Source organism: Thermomyces dupontii (assembly GCF_041956625.1).
Source record: "Thermomyces dupontii strain NRRL 2155 unplaced genomic scaffold VTN31scaffold_1, whole genome shotgun sequence".
Lineage (NCBI taxonomy): Eukaryota > Fungi > Ascomycota > Eurotiomycetes > Eurotiales > Trichocomaceae > Thermomyces > Thermomyces dupontii.
The window spans coordinates 1,144,447-1,161,825 of NW_027192307.1; the positions used below are offsets into that span (position 1 = coordinate 1,144,447).

Below are 17,379 nucleotides of genomic sequence, written 5' to 3' on the forward strand. Positions count from 1 at the left end.
TACCAGAAGATGTCGGAGGATGGGCTTGCCTCAAGGTTGGGTATTGGAATATCATCTCCCATAGAGCGTTCTCAGCTGTGTGTATCGGGCATAACTGTTTCTGAGGGTGATCTTCTCTTTTGTCCCTTGGGAGTTTGGGACATTGAGAAGAAATTCTGTGGACTATCGAGCTGATTCCGTTGGCATCAGTTAACAGTCGAGTAGAAATCATGATTTACGCCAGCGTAAGCAATATTATTGAATCTGTAGCATTAGCGAGAAACGAGTTGAAGATCAGCTCTTCCATGTACAACGCCATTGCCATGCTGCGAAGACCGAAGTGAACCCATCATGACACAGCCCACATCCATCACATGCCTTTTCTTTTCCCCAACGCCCTATAACAGCTATGTACTGTACAATCAGAACATCAGAACCTGTGTTGCCGAAGATGAAGGAAAGTTACGTATTATAGCGATTCCGTCCAGATCGGCCATCAATCAAAAGAGAACCATTTGAAGCTGGAGGCTCCTAGTGATCACGCACGGAGGCCTAACATGTTGTTGCTGAAAGCCGGTGGCTCCGAACAATCCAGCAGAGATCCAGCTGCTCACTGATGATTCGGAGGCGGCATTTGCGGTCTTGTACCGTAGTATGAAACTGGGTAGTGCTCCGACCAAATCATCCGATGAGGAGGCGCTTGCGGGGGCGGGGGCGGTGGTGGCGGCGGCAGCAAGTGCGGTGCCACATTTGGAGCCTGCGGGATGCTTGGTTGGAGCGGCGGAAGGTAGGTTGGCCCATGGCCATATACCGAATGCGGCCCAGGCGGAGGTAGAGACGGAGGAGGTGGAGGCGGCGGCGCACGAGCAGATGTTGTGGCGGCCGTGGCTGGTTGGATGGGAGCCAGCTGCATGCTACTGGTCGTTCCTGAAGAGGCAGGTTCGAGTCGAGGTGCTTTTGACGCAGGTGGGTTGGTGCTGCCTGGATCGGTAGAGGCAGACGACGTCGCGGTAGTGGCCTTGCGTTTGCGGCTGCCCGGTTCCTTCGGTCCCTCCCTTGCTTTCCGTTCAGCTTCGGCTCGTTTGTCGGCTTCGATCTGAGCTTTGGTCCGTTTGGGATTGCGGACGCGACCCTCACGGTTGAACCGAACCCAGTGGTTGAGCATTGCCTCAGTCCGGCGAGGATTCTTGGAGTTGGCAATTTTTTGACGACGCGCCAATTCTGCGGGATCAAGCACTTCATCCGGGTTCGTCGATGACACAGCAGATGATACGGCAGGGGCGGTAGTGGTTGGCGCAGATGTAGAAGGAGTTGCGGTACTGGGAGTCATTACAAGAGTCCCACCCTTTGGTGGTTCCGGAGCTGCTGGTGCCTTGGGCTGCACCTCCGTTGGCGCAGGGGCAGCGGTCGTTACCGGAGTCGTCACCTTTGTCTGAGAAGCAGAACTGGCCCTGGAGGGCGGCCGATGTGTAGTCCCACCACGTCCACGCCCTCGTCCGCCTCGTCCCGATCCCGACCTCGATGCCGGGCGGCCGGAATCGGAAGGGGTTGCTTGTCGTTGACTAGAGTCCCGGGTTCCAACAGCCTTGCCCGCGCGGGATCGCGTCACACGTTTGGTTGGGCGACCTTCCTGGTCGGACTCGGCGGCCGGTGTGGCGCTACCATTGGTTTCACTGGCCATGCTCTGGAGGGCAGCGGCTTCCGACTGGGCAGCCTTGCGCTTGCGTGTCATCTTCCCCTCGAAGCCGTGATTCGGGGGATCTTGGAATCGCGGTGCGTATTCAATCCCGAACTTGTGAATGGTCTTCCACCCATCTGGGTTCGGGTTGTTAGAACCGGCCGCTGTTCGCATTTTGCGGAGTTGAGAAGGCGTGGGTCGGAAACCACCCTGGACAAATGGATCCTGGATGCCGATCATGAATTCACGCGAATCGTGCTTATAGCCGTATAGCATCGCCTCTTTCTTGTCTTCGAATACCTCTGGCCGTTCCGTTCGACGAGGATTGGCCGACGCCTTCATCATGTGCCGAGTGGCATATTTCGTGAGGCGGTCAATTGCCTGCCATTCATCCTGCCACGTCTTGAGGGCGTACGCTGCGTTCGCAGTGACGGCGTACAGCTGTTCGTAGGATAGATTTTCGGGATCTCGCAATAGTTCCAGATACTCTTCGACAGGAGTGATCTCCAAGAATTCGCCTTTCTCAACTTTGCTGTTGAGATAAGGGTTCGGTCGAGTGGGAACGTCATGCGAGTCCGACTTTTTGCCAGCCGCGGAATGACTATAAGCTTCGCTCCAAGTTTGCTCGATGCTTGCCATTTCCTCATCATAAGATTCATTGAACCGACGGACCTCGTGGAGATTCCAACCATTCTGCAGGCGTTTCTCCACCAACGCACGCAGCGATTGGCGCACGTCGTCTCGGAGGCCGTTCTTCTGGGGAGCCTCGCTCGTTTCCTGGGACACATCTTGCGCGCCGTTATTCGCGCTGTCGCTCAGGCCATCCTCATCTTTCTCAGCCTCCGTCGCTTCTGCAGTTGCAGCGGGGCTACCGGGCAGCTCGCCATTCGTGTCAAGGACCTCGGCCTCGTCCCCTGTCTGAGAGACTGCCGTAGAACCCGTCACAGGGCCTGTTTCAGAGTCCGCAGCGACTCCGTCGGCCGGATCAACCTTATCGGGATCCTCCGAACGAGCCATGAGCGGATGTTCCCGAGCCATGTGTTCTTTGATAATCTCATAATCAGAGTCAGGAACATCTTGACCATATTTTTCAATGACCTTGCCACAATGCGAACATTGAGCTGAGCGACTCGGTTGATTCATAGATGGCTCGATTGAGTTAGTATTGCTGTGGGGAGAACTCGGGCCACGGCTATTGGTCCCGTGCGGCGACTGGGTGTCAAAGTCGTCCATGTCATCCGCTGCAGGAGACATGGCGAGGGATGTTCGTCCGCCACCAGGGACTTTTGATTGATGATCAATTTGGAGGGGGGATGTGTGCAATCTATCTATATAGATCCCAGTTAGCTCGATATGGTGGTGATCTTAGGGGTGTCATGCCAAGCCGCCAATGGCACAAACTCAGATGAGAACATGGAGTATGTAAGACGGCGTGCAGCACTTGACCAGAGACAGGGGTGAAAAAAAAATACATAATCAGAAATAGTGATTAAATGAAAGGACAGTCATAAGAGAACAATCAGACAAACATTTGCATCGAAGACTGTTGATTTGATGAATGAACGCGGCCGGAAAAAGGGGAATCAAAAAAACTTATTCGGGGGCGGATGAGACAAGTAAAGCAAGCAAGACTGGCAGATGCAGAAAAGGAGAACAAGTGATAAAACAAAACATACCTTTGAATTCCGCTGAATTAACTGCAATCCAATCTCTGATCTGCCTCGTAAAATCGAAGCAAATCGGGATGTCCCGGTTCCGTTAGGTACTGTAGGTAGTGTAGTAGTCCAAGCTTGCGTCGATCTGCCGAATGGATCAGCAGTCAAATCGTCCCTGAGGAAAATGCATAAGAAGAAAAGGTAAACAATCCTCGAGAGGCGAAATCTGCGCCGTGTCAAATGGGCCCGAATTCCTCGCAGCGAATCTACTGGCGTAGGGAAAAAAAAAAAAAAAAAAAAAGAAGAGATGAAATCTGAAAGCAGAGACACAGAGGTACGAACTACCCCCAGCGGCAAAAGTCCAGTTGGGTCTGGGCGAGATCCGAGACAAGACCGTTGAATCCCACAATCACGGGCAATCTGCAGCCCGAACAGCCATGAGCGAATGTAAAAAGAAGAGGTCAATACAATGATAGACTCGAGTACCAGAAGTTGTATAGAATCAGAATATAATACTGTACAATAGCCACAACGGGCTGAGTGGTGAGCGGGAGGCAGGGCGGGTCTGGCATGCTGCCGCCATACCCTATTGGGCGATCATTGATTCCGCAGGCCAATCATGGGGGGCGTTTTCTGTGCCTCTTCCGATCCATCCTTGATTCGGACTTTCAAAACCAGAAGAGCTTTGAACGGCGATAATCAATCAGCCTAGGGGTTTTCGACCACGTTATTCTTGCGGTTACAGCTTGAAGATGAGCAATTCGGAGGCGGGTTTTATCACAATCCGCTGTCAATCGACAGGGCTACAATCAATCCCGAAACTAGGCTAGGCTAGCCTAGCAAGAATTGATTGAACTTTCTCCATAACTCCGTATGGACTGCTTAACCTGATCGGGTAAAGTAAAGATGCTTGAAATTTGCTAACCTAATCTGCGCTTGTCTCTGGCCTCGCCGCCTCACCCAGTCTCCAGATAATCACGTGACTAGCCTCGACTCGTAGATAAGCCATCTCTCTCGACAAGTCTCCAGCTCCCGTGAAATCGCCCACCTCTGACAACTTGCATAATCAGCGGTTTCGTTCACCGACATCCAGCGCAACCAGGAACCGGCTGACGCAGTTGTAGGCGGCCACCGTGGCCGTGATCTCGACAATTTCTTTGTTGGAGAATATGGCCTGGAGCTCATTGAACAGTTCGTCAGGCACCTGGATGTTCTTGGTCATGGCATCGGCGTAGCGAAGGACAAGTGCCTGCTTCTGGTTCAGGACGCGCGTAATCTCGGGCTCGGTGCCGGTGAGCTGCGCGTTCTGAAGGATGCGCATGCCCTCCTCGCTGAATCCGCTGGCGGCCAAGATGGGCGAGTGGTTGTCCCATTCGTACCAGGCACCGTTGAGCACGGCGACGCGGCAGATGGCGATCTCACGGATGTCGGCGGGGAGGCTCGTCCGGTTGCGAATGGCTCCCAGGAATCCATTCCAGCCGTCCGCAACTGGAAACGAGTGCAAGAGCGCCCGGTCCAGGGCAATCAGTCCTTTCTCACCACGACGGGCCAGGACACGCCCTAGGATTGCCTCTTCCTCGGGAGTAGAGGTTGGCGGAGGATTGGGAACGTAGGGAATGCGCATGATGGTTACTAATGCGTTCGTATGGTCTGTTGCACAAGCACGCTGTGGTCAGCAAAAGGCCAATGCTCTCAATGCCATCGTACTACCCTGGATACCCTAAGCTGCAACGTCTGCATTATCGGGGGTAAATCAGCCAGGTGGCATAGCATTTTTGTCTTTATACAGACTATATTTGATCTGCCCCTCTCAAGGCACAATGCTCCGCTTCGGTGACCTCCCGGTCCACACGCAAACCTCGAAAATCGCGGGGTGAAAGCCGAACTCCAAAGTTCCGACTGCCCGACGGAGCCGACTCTCCCTGGCACCGGCGATCAACGCAACGCTCAGCGTTCTCGAATTAAAGCTTGGGATCGACAGTAACTCAAGTAGCTTAATCCACCGGGCGTAGTATGTATGTAGTACTCCTGACAGGGGATGGAGAGAAAGCAGCCCAGTACCTACGAGTACATCGGCAGGTACCTCAGGTAGTATTCAGGTACTTCCATCGTTGACTAATTTCATGCGAGGCCCGTGTCGGCAGCGATTGCTTTGCTTTGATCTGACTGTAAGCAATAGGTACTACTACTTTATTATTATTATTACATCTCTAAACCAAGCAATACATAGATATCAGTTGGTTAACAACTTGTACAAGCATCGCCGTTGTTAGGTAGCCAAACTGAACTCTTGGCACAAGTCATCAGCTTCATCTCAAGACGAAGCACAACACTGAACATAACCACAGGCCGACCACTGCTCGGAGCCTATTACATATACCACAATTCATCTGGGCAACACCCGCTCGCCCTCTTCTTGAAAATCTTACTCCCTGAAAATCGATCGAACCTATCGGGACAGCCCCATTCGTTATGCCTCCCAAGAGCCACAAACCAACGAATGACGAACTGCTGGCTCAGTTCGATGACCTGGGGCTGGACTCAGAGAAGACTACAAGTCCGCAGGCGCCGAGGAAATCAACCGACGAGCTCAAAAACGATCCGCTGGCAGAACTCGAAGATCTCGCGGCACAACGACCAGTAACTCCGCGTCTGTCGTCCGAAACACGGGCATCGAAGACGCCAAGTCGCTCGAGCGAGGAGAAGGTTGCGACGACCGCCCGCAAACCGACCGAAGCAGGCTCTCAGTCAGCCTCTACGCCAGCAAAAGAAGATGATGCCAAAACCACGGAAAAGGAATCTGCGTCGAAGAGTTCCGGAGGCAGCTGGTGGGGAGGCCTTCTGTCGACGGCAACCGCAACGGCAACGGCCGCAATGAAGCATGCCGAAGCAGCAGTAAAGGAAATTCAAAAGAACGAGGAGGCCCAGAAATGGGCCGAGCAGGTCAAGGGCAATGTCGGAGCGCTCCGCGACCTTGGTGTGTTGAGCTCCGTGGTATTACTGATAGCAAGTTCTGACCCGGTCATGCCGTCTAGGTGGTGAACTGCGAACTCTGGCTATGCCGACCTTCACGTCCCTGATCCAAACGATTGCCCCTCCGATCTCGTCTCATGAGCGCCTCCAAATTCACATTACCCATGACCTGTCTGGATACCCCAGCCTGGATCCGTTGATCTACTCCGTCTTCTCTCGGGTTATGTCCCAGGTGGAAGGCGGTGATTTGATGGTTATCCAACGCGGTCAAGAATCCTCGCCACGGCGTAGTTCAGATTCTTATTTTCGCGTTTCTACCGCTGGCTGGCACGACGGGCCCTGGTGGCGAACCGTGGTCCCTGGAAATCCCCGGAATATCAACGCCGTGGCAGGAATCGTCGAGGGAACTAAATTGGCCCGGGTCAGTGCGGAGGCTTACGCGAATGAATTTTATTCTACGCGAGGCGGGATTGAGGAGGCCGCCAAGCAAGCGACCACGGAGCTGAGCGAGTCCAACCCTGTACGCAGCAGCGACATCTTCCTCGCGATCCAAGCAATCAGCCAGGCGCCATCCAAGGAGCTCTTCCAGAGCAACCCGTCGAGCGAGAGTCAAAACTCGACCGGTGGAGTCGTCGAGGTTGCCGACGAAGCCGACAATGAAATCTCCTTCGCGGTCTACCTGCACGACCCGGTGCACGGCATCGCGTATCACACCGTATCGCAGTCTCTCCCCCAGAAATGGATTAGCTGGCTGGATGCCCCGGCTCCGGCCTCTGTCGAGGATGAATCGGGAGACTACCGCAATGTTCCGCGCGTCACGGTGCCCGAGGACATTGCGGAGATTGTCGAGAGCGGCGGCATTGATCCGAGGGAATGGGTGGCCGAGTGGCTGGAAGAGACCCTTTCCCTGGCCGTTGGCGTTGTCGCGCAACGATACGTCGCCCGCCGCATGGGCGTCGGCGAGGGTGGAAACGTCAAGGGCAAGATGCGCGTGGAAAAGATATCTACCGTGGAGGATGGGGCCGGTGAAGCCGCGCGAGCACTGTAACTGATCTTTTTCATTGTGTCCTTTATCTATACCCTAATGCATTGAAATGCTTGGAGATGTTTTCGTTGCCCCAATTGTTTATGACTATCGATACTGTGTTGCAGGTGGTGGATTGTTTCTACGGCTATTCCTTCTAGTTTGGTCCGGATACCGAAGGCGATCTGTTCTGTGATGATATTTTTCAGTATGCAATGCACAATATCCGTCTATGATCCAACGCGAACCCGATGCTTGAGTCTAAGAAACCCGACCTTCCATATCAACCATCTATCTATGAACAAGACTGCCAAAACCAGCAAGCGGGAACGAAATCAGCATAGAGAGTGGTATCTCTGGGCCATCGGAATCAAGGATCGAGATGTATTTCTCCAGAGAATCCTGGAGGATGCCAGAAATTGGCGAGGAGGGGAGTGACGCTAATGGGAGAAAGTTAGTAGATGCTCATGGTAGGGCTAGAGTTGGCGATGCTTGCCTTGTGTATCCATTCAGAACGGTGTGCGCATCTGTGCCCTCCTCGGCCGCGGCGAGGCTCTTCTTGATGTCTGATAGCTCCGTGCACCACCGAAAGTGTCGCTCGCGGCGGCGCGGCTCTCCGCCGTTTGGCGTTGACGACGCCCCGATTTCCCCGTTTGATGTCGTCTCGTCGGCCGCCTTGCCGGTTGAAGGGACCTCTGCATAAAGACTGCCCTTCGACCAGCGGTTGGGTAGCGCGCGCGTATACCGGATCGGGCGGCTCTCAACGTCCGCGCGCATGGGCACGTTGATATTATAGAGCTCCACTCCCTCGTCCCAATGGTTCCAGAGGTGATTCACCAGTCGTGCTGACAGCCGTGCCGCTGCGTCAATGACCTCTGGCGGCTGCTCCTCCTTGCTTCCAAAGGACAGCGCAATCCCTCGTTTCCCGCAAGTGACCGCTTCCAGCGCACCGCCCACGGTGCCGGAGGATAGGTTATATATCGTCGAGGCGTTGCGGCCATGGTTGGGACCGGAAACCACCAGGTCGACGGGTCCGCGGTCGGTGAAAAGGTTGTACAGGCCCAGCTGCGTGCAGCTTGCTGGCGTGCCATTAGTGACTACGACCCAGTCATTGTCTGTGCGCGGGGGGTCATCGTCGGCCCATGTCCCGTCCTCGTGGAAGGCGTCTGGGTGGACGTAGGTGGCCTTGATGGGAGCTTCGATGATATGCGCCTTGCCGATCCACGAGCGTGATATTGCGGGTACGGCCACAGACACGCGATGGCCCGCCTCCTGCAGTGCGTTCACCAACGGCCGGACATACGGCGACAACCGTTTGGACGGCGGCCCGTCATCGTTCACGACCTGTATGAAATCCGACCATCATCAGCCAGCGACTCTTGTGATTGAAGCCAGTTCCTAATTGCTCCTTAGTTTCGCCGTCCGTTCGACACGAAACCGGAGCAATTCAACCCTGAAAAAAAACGTACGAGAATGTGCATCCTTTTTCGCCCGAGTGACGGCTGATGACCATTACCCCTCCTGGATTCGCGTCCTCAAGAAACACGCGCCGATGCAATCGCAGCAACGGGCTGTACGGAGTACATTTATGGACCCGCCACAGACAGTTCTATCCTCCGTTCCTCAACTGTTTATATTGAGACCACGGAGCTGGGGCCGATGAAACGTGAACCGGTGAACCGAGCGAGGTCGCCCTCGGCGACGAATCCCGGATGACAGATCTCCGGTGAGTCTCGCTGCCATTCCATTGAACCTGCTCCATTCCTCCCCGCCTCCCGGTGAAGAATGGACCCGACGACGCCCAGTTGCCGAGCCAGGCACCCACAGCGATATGGGGTTAAAGCCCGAGAATGAGCCCTTATCAACACGTGATAGCTCTCGCACGCTCAGGCAGTCAAAATTGTCCTTGACATGTGGATCGAAAGGGCCTATGGCGCAACGGTAGCGCGTGTGACTCCAGATCACAAGGTTGTCCGTTCAAATCGGGCTGGGCTCAATTTTTTTTTTTGCAGAGCTTGTCGCCCTTTCTATTTGATTCAATAGCGGGCATGTTGCGTACATTGATTGACTAAGTGCCAGTGGACATGGATTTTTGCTTCGCCAATCCATAGCTGGAGTGGCTTAGAAGCCTCAGATTGTGTGCTCCTGCTACCCAGGCTCGGATCGAACCGGCGTGGAAAATGAAAGTACTCGTACACACTACACAAGCGCTTTGGGTTTGTTTACGGGATGTAATATTACTCTGTACGAAACTGTTATGTAAGTTATAAACTAACCTTGAAAAGAAAAGGCTGAGACATTCGATTGATACTATTAGAAGAAAGCTCGTGTAGCCTCACGTAAGATTGTCATGAACGAACAAGTACGATTTCCATACACACATACGGAGTACTCGTACAACTCGTTCTTGCCGTCATTCCAGCTTGTTGACTTTCCTGCTCTTGATTGCCAACTTTCCATGGCCCATCACTCAAATTGGCCGCCTCGTCAATGCGGGGAGCCCTTACCACGATTCACGACACCTTGGTCCTGTTTGGCTGACACAACCTGGGTTCAGCATGGATGAGAGAGGCTAAGAACTGGAGATAATCACCTTGAAAATGGTCTCGCAATCGAATTACGTGGGTAATTGTCGAATCGACATGTCGACTATTCTCACCACTCTGATTCGATGCTTTCTGCTCGTAATCGAGTTTGGCGCGTTTCTGGATTGACGGGAGGATTTGGATCGAGATGGACTGATGGAGGGACCCCGCCGATATCGCAGCGATCCCTTGACATCAGGAGGGTGTCTCTTGGCAGTCCAAGAAAGAGCCAAAAATTCGCTCAGAAACAGCCATTCATGACAATACCCTACAGAAATGGACTGAAGACCATGTCAACATTCTCTGCCGACCCGTTCCTGAAGTCAGAGTCCCTGACCCAACTTTCAGGGGCGAGGAACTTCAATCATCAGCCTAGAAGACGTGATCGCCGTGATCGTTCTCGGCTCGCAATTCAGAGCGGTTCCCCGACAGAGTGGACCGCAGCCAGTCAGAACTCCGTCTAAAGACTCTTCGTCCTCCGGCTCCGCGGAGTCCGCCCGGCTGCATACTAGCGGGGCGCAAAGGTCTCTTTCGCATCTTGGCTGGAAAATCTTTGATTTTTTCTGGTGGGGAAAAGAAAAACAGCCCCGAAGGGTCGCTTCATGCTCCAATCTCCATGGGCCAGCCCGCCAGAGTCGTGTGTGATCTCAACGGGCCCTCTCCTCCTCCCCCCAGCGCAAGTAGAATTGCCCAACTCAGCCCTGCAACCGTCCTCAAAAGCAGAATCCCGCACCTCGAGTTTACAATTGCTTCATTCCATCCATCTCTCCAAAGTTTAAATTCGAAACAACAAATCTTCGACTTTCGAGGGCATTTTCCGTAGAGTCCGCCCCTCCTGGACCGCGACTGTCTGTGTCCCTCGTCCCGAGCCCAACCGTGAAACACTCCATGGTCATGGACATTGGGGGCTCAGACTCCAATACCGGTGTTGAACCCAAGTTCTTCGACCCGTGGGAGACCTCCAACCAGATCCCGTCCCTGTCCTGGAACTCGTACGACCTCGAACACCCCCCCGAGCTGGACACCACTTGTCAGGACTCGAACGAAGGCGATGCCGAACAGACCGAATTGACCTCCGCCTCCGACCCTCCCAGCCGCGACAGTGTGGACGTGCCCATTCAAGAAGTCGCCAATGTGACAGCAGGGATCCCCAAAGGTGTCAACTTTGTGGGAGGAACCTTTAGTCCTCAAACGAATCCCTTTTCCGGTGACGATGTGTCCCAACCGGATGCCACGTGGGCCCAGCTCCAGTTGCCCAACCCCATGGGGTTGGCCAGGCCACATGAGTCCCTTTATTTCGGGTCTTCGTTTGGAAAAGAGACAGCGAAAGCGAGCGAAGCGGTGATTGTAGATGAGACAGACGATCGGAAGTCTCGCTTAGAAAACACCACCTATCAACCTGATACGGTGTCGGAATACCGTCGTCTGGAACAATCTGCGGCTGCGTATGGTTCCGACAATTGGTGCGCTGCTACACCCCAGACAACACTGTTTCCAACGCAGCAGCTCCCGATTTCGCCGCCTTTAGAGCCGAAGTCCGAAAATGACGGCAGCGAAGAGCCTACAACGACAGCAACTGCAAATTCACCGTGGCTCACGGAGCTTACAATGCCCATGACACCGAATCTTATAACCTCCTTCTCCCAGAACATGAAACCTGAGGATCAAGAAAACACGGCCCAATCTCAGAACACCCCACAAGGTTCGCCGGTCCATGGCAATGGAACCGCAGGCTTTAACATAACATGGTCCGCAGACACTGGGAACATCAAGACCGAATTCTCGGATTCCGAGGTCAAGGACGAAGTCCCTTGGGCGCCCGACTGGGGTCAGTCGTCGACGTCTACTTCCTCCAATGCGTCGCCAGTGATTCCCAAAGTCAGTGCATTTATGGTTAGCCAAGACTCATCAGACATGAGCTTGACAACTGCCACTAGCGCCTGGAGTCCGCCTCACCATGGCGGAGTGACTCATATTCCCTCGGCGTGCCAGCCGGCTTCCATGGCCCGCAAGCGGAGACAACGAAATTCGATCATGGGTGTTGAACAGCCCACTCAACCAAAGCCTCTGCAAATCGTTCAGGAGGATGGAATGGGAGGATCGATCTCGTCGGAGGATTTTGTCGCTCCACCTCGAGGAGCTAGACGCAAGGGGCCCCTATCGATACAAAGCCGGGTGAACGCGGGGGCAAGACGGAAGAACAAAGACACGTGCGTGCAGTGTCGCCTGAGCAAGAGAAAGGTGAGTCGGAGTGGCCTCCTTCGAGTCTCCATTGTGTTTTTGTTACTGAGCCCTCGTTAGTGTGACGGTCAGTCGCCTTGCGATCCTTGCCGCCCGACCCTTCACGAGCAACCATGTGCCCGAGCTTGCTTCAGCAATATTGTCGAGTTTGGAACTTGCAATTACATCTGTACGATAACCAAACCAATCTGGGTGCTTCCAGCTCACTAATATGCGTTAAACCAGCGCAACGAGCTATCAATCACATCACCGTCAATGGGAAGAATCGGGTCCGCATGGAGATCCCATCCGCGTTCGATGTGAAGGACTTGGTGACCCTGTTGGAAACGCGCAGGGGAAAGTTCAACATCCGCGCCAGTCAGTCATGGGGATCGCTCTACGTGCTCGACTTGGGAGAAGCCTACAAATTCCTGAAGAGCTTCAGCGAATGTAACGATGCGTCGCAGTGCAATTTCCTGGAATTTGTCGATCGCCGAATCATCGGGTCGAAGGACAAGTCGAAGAATTGGCTGCGCTGCGTCAAGGACTGCGATCCAATGAACAATGTCTACGTAAGTAGCACATACCAACATGTTCGTTGACCGCCATAGCGTTCTCACAGCGTACCAGGCGCTTCTTTCGCAGTGGAACAACATGCCGAGCCGCGCAACGTACAGCTTTGTGCCCGTGGACGGCAGCGGCGAGGACCGAATCATGGACACAAGCAACCCGGATGATCGCAAGGAGATCCTGCTGGCTGCGCAACTCTCACGCATCTTCTGCCGGATGCTGGAAGTAGAAGGCTTCCGGAAACTGGAGCGCGACTTTTATAACATCAAGTGGAAGCGCATCTCACTCGAAGCGCATATCCGATTTCTGAGTGAGCTCGGGCGCATCCTGCTGACCCTTCGGTGGCGAGTATCCTGGTGGAAGCGGCTCGGCGACGGCGGCGTCGAACCCGATCCTTCCCAGCAGCACTACGTTGATCGTGTGCATCTCCTATGCCGCATCCTCTACGTATACTACACCAATGTCATGGCCAAACTGCCGTCCTGGTCCATGTCCGACGTGCCCAAGGGCATATGGTCGACATACGCCGATGCCGAAGAGGCCGTATGGGATGATTTCCCTCTTGACCCGACCGAGAAGGGATTCCAGCAGTGGCTGGATAAGGGACAGGAGCTCATCGAAAAAGCAGGGGTCCCGAAACGGCTCTCGACCACGATCACGAGAGCATAAACAAACATTGTTTATGACGGATCTGGTTTCTGTTTTTCTCTGTTCATATTCTGAGGAGGGGTTGTTTTAGCAAAGGGGAGAGGCGTTTTGAGATACCCAAGGGTGGCGAGGATGCTTCACGGAATATATGGCGTACAAATTGGGCATGAGGGTTGGATATCTGATGCAATTGAGCTCATCTTCAACATTCTATGCTCGAATTGGTTACGAGTGGTTGTTGATTTGTGGAAATAATATGTAGATATTGACCAGTCGGTACATAGCAAATCGACGCACATAATGGTGATTGAAGTACTAAATACATTTACCATCATCCGTGAATCCATAATCGTGATCTGGCAAGACAAATGGGGTATCAACAAACACACAGCACACTAATATCAGCCACGTTGACCATGCCATCTAGAAAATACCCAACTCCTTGCCTCCAGGAAGGGAAGATGCACCAAGAGAAAGAAAACAACAGAAAAAAAAAATTCATTTCTTCTTGTGCTGCGGCCGTTTTTCCTTCATCTTCTCCTTTCTCTCCTTTGCCAACAACTCTAGATGCCCTGCCCGCTTCGCCAGTTGCTCTTCAGTCTTCGCAATGAGGCCCGCTGTGATTTTCTTGTTCATCTTGTGTTTCTTGATGAGCTTGGATTTTTTCGGGGCGATTGATCGGGGGCCGATCTTTGACTTGGGTCTAAGACGTTCGGTACGTTAGGTACATCCTTTATTGTCCACTGATCTGGAGAAAATGAAACGGCCATACTTGCTGGGAGCGGTTGCTTTCTGCTTCTTAACTGCGCCTTGAACCATTTTGCTGTCTTTGTCGGAAGAAGGAACAGACACAATCGAGGCGTTTGTGCTTCAGTCTAGAGAATTGTGTATGTTGGCACATGTCCTCGCCGGATTGAATGTCGATTGAAGCCTCAAGTCGAAAATCTTATCGTTATCTCAAGTCACGTGAGACGATAAGACAAACCTCGGAAGGTTGATCGAGTCACGTGCAATCCAGATCGCATTCACCCGACAGTGAACCCGAGGTCATCTCGTGAACCATGCACGCGCAACGTCGCCTGTTGCAGGGAACCGACGCTCTGCCATGTCTCTAAGGTCAGCCATGATTACGCAATCATGAGTCCCTCCAATTTTGCCGCCGCTCAGCAGCGGGTGTTGGAGCGACGCCGACGGCTGGAGGAGAACACCCGGGTTCGACGCGCGGAAGAACAGCAGCAGCGGGCGACAACGGGCCCTGTTCCTCTCGACAAACTCCCGTATCCATTGAGCCGAATTTCGCGTTCGGGTTTGCAGGTGTGGGACCGAATCAAGGGTCGGGAAGGGACGAGGCCGAGCTATCGGGTTGGGCAGGTGGACTCGGAACTGTTGGATGAAGAGCTGCTCGGCTTGTTGCAGGGACAGGTTGGCGAGGCTCTCAAGTATTTTGGAGTGAGTCTCCTTGCTGCTACTGTCTGTAGATATAGGAGGTACTAATGACATGTGGTTCTCAAGACTCATATCCGTGACGACTGGTCGAGTGAGATCCAGCTTGTGCTGCGAGCGATTCTCTTCAAGCTAGCTCTTTGGGATCATAATACTACATATGGCGCAGCATTGCAAGGGCTACAGTATGTTGATAATCGGAACAAGTCGCCCATTCCGGTCCCGCCGACAAAATGGCAAAAGTCGTTGTACGGCCTGCTCACTGTGCTTGGCCGATATGGATGGGATAAGTGGGAAACATGGTTGGTGGATCGTGAAAATGGTTACGAAGAGGTAGGTCTAGCTCCATGTGTGCGAAGTGAATCTTCGGCTCATGCCCATGCGCAGCCGTCACCAAATGTACGCCTCCTGTCACGGTTGACCAGCTTGGCATCGACCGTTCACTCTTGCGCTGCTTTTGTATCCTTTCTCGTTTTTCTCGTCAATGGCCGCTACCGAACCTTGGTTGATCGCATTCTTCGGATGCGGCTTGCACCTCCCTCGAGCCAGGTCAGCCGCGAGGTGTCATTCGAGTACCTCAATCGCCAGTTGGTCTGGCACGCATTTACGGAATTTTTGCTGTTTCTGTTGCCACTCGTAGGCATTGGCCGCTGGCGGCGGTGGCTGTCCCGGGCCTGGCGAAAAACGCTCATTGCCATGCGGTCGGGCGATGAGGATGACGACTCGGCAAAGAAACAAGGGCAGTTTGCTTTCCTGCCGGAGCGGACTTGTGCGGTATGCTACCAGGCGCAGAATCCAACCTCAACATCGGAAGCCGATATCCTGAGCGCGTCGGCTGCCGCCGGTGGTGTCTTTGGCTCTGCACAGACGGACATCACGAATCCGTATGAAGCCGTGCCTTGTGGATGCGTATACTGCTTCGTTTGCATCACGGAGAAGTTAGAGGCCGAGGAGGGGCAGGGCTGGATCTGTCTCCGGTGCGGCGAGATTGTCCGACAGTGCAAGCCATGGAATGGCGACGTTCTCGAGGAGACCCGGCGGATCCCCGGCAGCGGCCGCAGCGTCGGATTTATTGTCGCCGATGAGCGCGACGGCAATGCGTCCACATCTGAGGAGGAAGCCGACGCTCACGCGGACAAGGAAAATAGCGGTGGCGGTGTGATACGCGGCATCGAGAACGGGGAGGCACTGGAGGGTTCCAATACTTGGGCCGAGATCGACCGGGATAACGACCTTGATAATGGAGGATTTGCATGAATGAATGGAGTCATGGCTGGCGGAGGGATCGCACATTGCTGACATCTTTTACTTTTTAATGGACAATCTCCTGTTCTCCTGAAAATTGGATGTATGCCGCCCTTGCGGGACATTACGTGGCCCCGACCCTTATTCTGGCGGGATTGGGCCGTTCCACCACGTCATGCAAGGTCGATGCATAATGCATGATGCATGATGCATGAATTCATTCCAGCGTCCGTTCCGAGTTTTGACGCTCCAAATTCAAACGTTCGATAAACGTACGCCTGCTTTATAAGAATTGCGTGACACTGGCACCAATTACTCTTCATATCATTGCTTCAAAGCTATCGATCAAAATGGTCGAGATCACAGTTAAGCTCCTACAAGGAACTGCCGCTGTATTGTCGGCCTTCACGTCTGGTACGATCCGTATTACTTCCACCAAGCACTAGGCGACTATTATCAGTTCCCTACAAAGAACACCGCCTACCATTTGCTTTACGCAGGCGGCATCCTTTCCACCTCCATCCTGACGATTCCAACGCTGGCCCTCCCCGCCTGCAGTCCGCAATGTCATGGTGGGCCGCGTCCCAGTCCCAGTCCCGCTCACATCGCGCATCAATGGCGCAACGTTTACGACATCAGCAAAATGATCTTTCCTCCCTTGGCGCTGACGGCAAGCGTGCTGGACCTTACTGCTGCCCGCGCATGTTATTCCTCTCGAGGGATCGGGGCGGAGGAGCGAAGCAGACTGCGAGCCTCTGCGTTGCCGCGGCGGTGCTGACTATATTCATCGTGCCGTACACGTTCCTGGTCATTATGCCGGTGAATCGGAGACTCGATGCGTATCGCCTGCCGCGTGGTGTGAACGGGAAGTCGCTGGCGACTTCAACGACGGAGAAGGATAGGGATGCAGTGTCGGCGTTGTTGGCGAGTTGGTCGCGGAGGAACTTTGTTCGAGGTTTGTTTCCGTTGACGGCTGCGCTGCTGGGGATGGGGATGTTGTTGAATCTGTTATGAGAAATGAAGTCAGAACTTTTTTTTTTTCTCTTCTCCCAAGTCATGCGCTAGGTTCGGGAGAATTTTCTTGGGTTGGCTTCGGCGACACTAGCTGTATGTCGGGCTTGATCGTGAATGCGGTGAACTACCTAGGTACGTTGCTTAATCTGATCTTGTTTCTGTCGAATCTGGAAGCCAAAAAGGTGTGTGCATGTAAACAGCATTCCATGATTTGCCTCGATCTGAGATCCCCCCGCATCGGATCAACTCCGATCAGGCGGGGAAGATGGAGATCGAACCAACCAGAGCTCCTCTAATTCGAACATGAGAAAAACACATTCCGGAATGAACTCCGCAGTTTTTGTC

General features: G+C 53.6%; 7 protein-coding genes and 1 non-coding gene across 8 annotated transcripts; 4 read left to right on the forward strand and 4 right to left on the reverse strand.

Annotated features, from left to right (window-relative positions):
• Positions 1–589: 589 nt before the first annotated feature.
• VTN31DRAFT_435 (uncharacterized protein) lies at positions 590–2,911 on the reverse strand (the record flags this gene model as incomplete). The annotated part of the gene is made up of 1 exon (XM_069404728.1): positions 590–2,911. One exon carries the CDS (start codon positions 2,909–2,911, stop codon positions 590–592), a length of 2,322 nt encoding a protein of 773 aa, XP_069263291.1.
• Positions 2,912–4,378: 1,467 nt separating this feature from the next.
• VTN31DRAFT_436 (uncharacterized protein) lies at positions 4,379–4,936 on the reverse strand (the record flags this gene model as incomplete). The annotated part of the gene is made up of 1 exon (XM_069404739.1): positions 4,379–4,936. The coding sequence occupies one exon, from the start codon at positions 4,934–4,936 to the stop codon at positions 4,379–4,381; it is 558 nt and encodes a 185-aa protein (XP_069263292.1).
• Positions 4,937–5,784: 848 nt separating this feature from the next.
• Positions 5,785–7,333, forward strand: VTN31DRAFT_437 (uncharacterized protein; the record flags this gene model as incomplete). Its single annotated transcript, XM_069404750.1, has 2 exons — positions 5,785–6,289; positions 6,348–7,333. 2 exons carry the CDS (start codon positions 5,785–5,787, stop codon positions 7,331–7,333), a joined length of 1,491 nt encoding a protein of 496 aa, XP_069263293.1.
• Positions 7,334–7,679: 346 nt separating this feature from the next.
• Positions 7,680–8,790, reverse strand: VTN31DRAFT_438 (uncharacterized protein; the record flags this gene model as incomplete). Its single annotated transcript, XM_069404761.1, has 3 exons — positions 7,680–7,749; positions 7,806–8,653; positions 8,779–8,790. The coding sequence occupies 3 exons, from the start codon at positions 8,788–8,790 to the stop codon at positions 7,680–7,682; spliced, it is 930 nt and encodes a 309-aa protein (XP_069263294.1).
• A 443-nt stretch (positions 8,791–9,233) lies between these two features.
• VTN31DRAFT_t5 lies at positions 9,234–9,305 on the forward strand. Its single transcript has one exon. It is a non-coding gene; the product is annotated as a tRNA-Trp (tRNA).
• Positions 9,306–10,782: 1,477 nt separating this feature from the next.
• Positions 10,783–13,353, forward strand: VTN31DRAFT_439 (uncharacterized protein; the record flags this gene model as incomplete). Its single annotated transcript, XM_069404772.1, has 4 exons — positions 10,783–12,135; positions 12,196–12,304; positions 12,361–12,686; positions 12,745–13,353. 4 exons carry the CDS (start codon positions 10,783–10,785, stop codon positions 13,351–13,353), a joined length of 2,397 nt encoding a protein of 798 aa, XP_069263295.1.
• Positions 13,354–13,830: 477 nt separating this feature from the next.
• Positions 13,831–14,151, reverse strand: VTN31DRAFT_440 (uncharacterized protein; the record flags this gene model as incomplete). Its single annotated transcript, XM_069404784.1, has 2 exons — positions 13,831–14,035; positions 14,105–14,151. 2 exons carry the CDS (start codon positions 14,149–14,151, stop codon positions 13,831–13,833), a joined length of 252 nt encoding a protein of 83 aa, XP_069263296.1.
• Positions 14,152–14,469: 318 nt separating this feature from the next.
• Positions 14,470–16,032, forward strand: VTN31DRAFT_441 (uncharacterized protein; the record flags this gene model as incomplete). The annotated part of the gene is made up of 3 exons (XM_069404795.1): positions 14,470–14,781; positions 14,845–15,108; positions 15,163–16,032. The coding sequence occupies 3 exons, from the start codon at positions 14,470–14,472 to the stop codon at positions 16,030–16,032; spliced, it is 1,446 nt and encodes a 481-aa protein (XP_069263297.1).
• Positions 16,033–17,379: the final 1,347 nt, after the last annotated feature.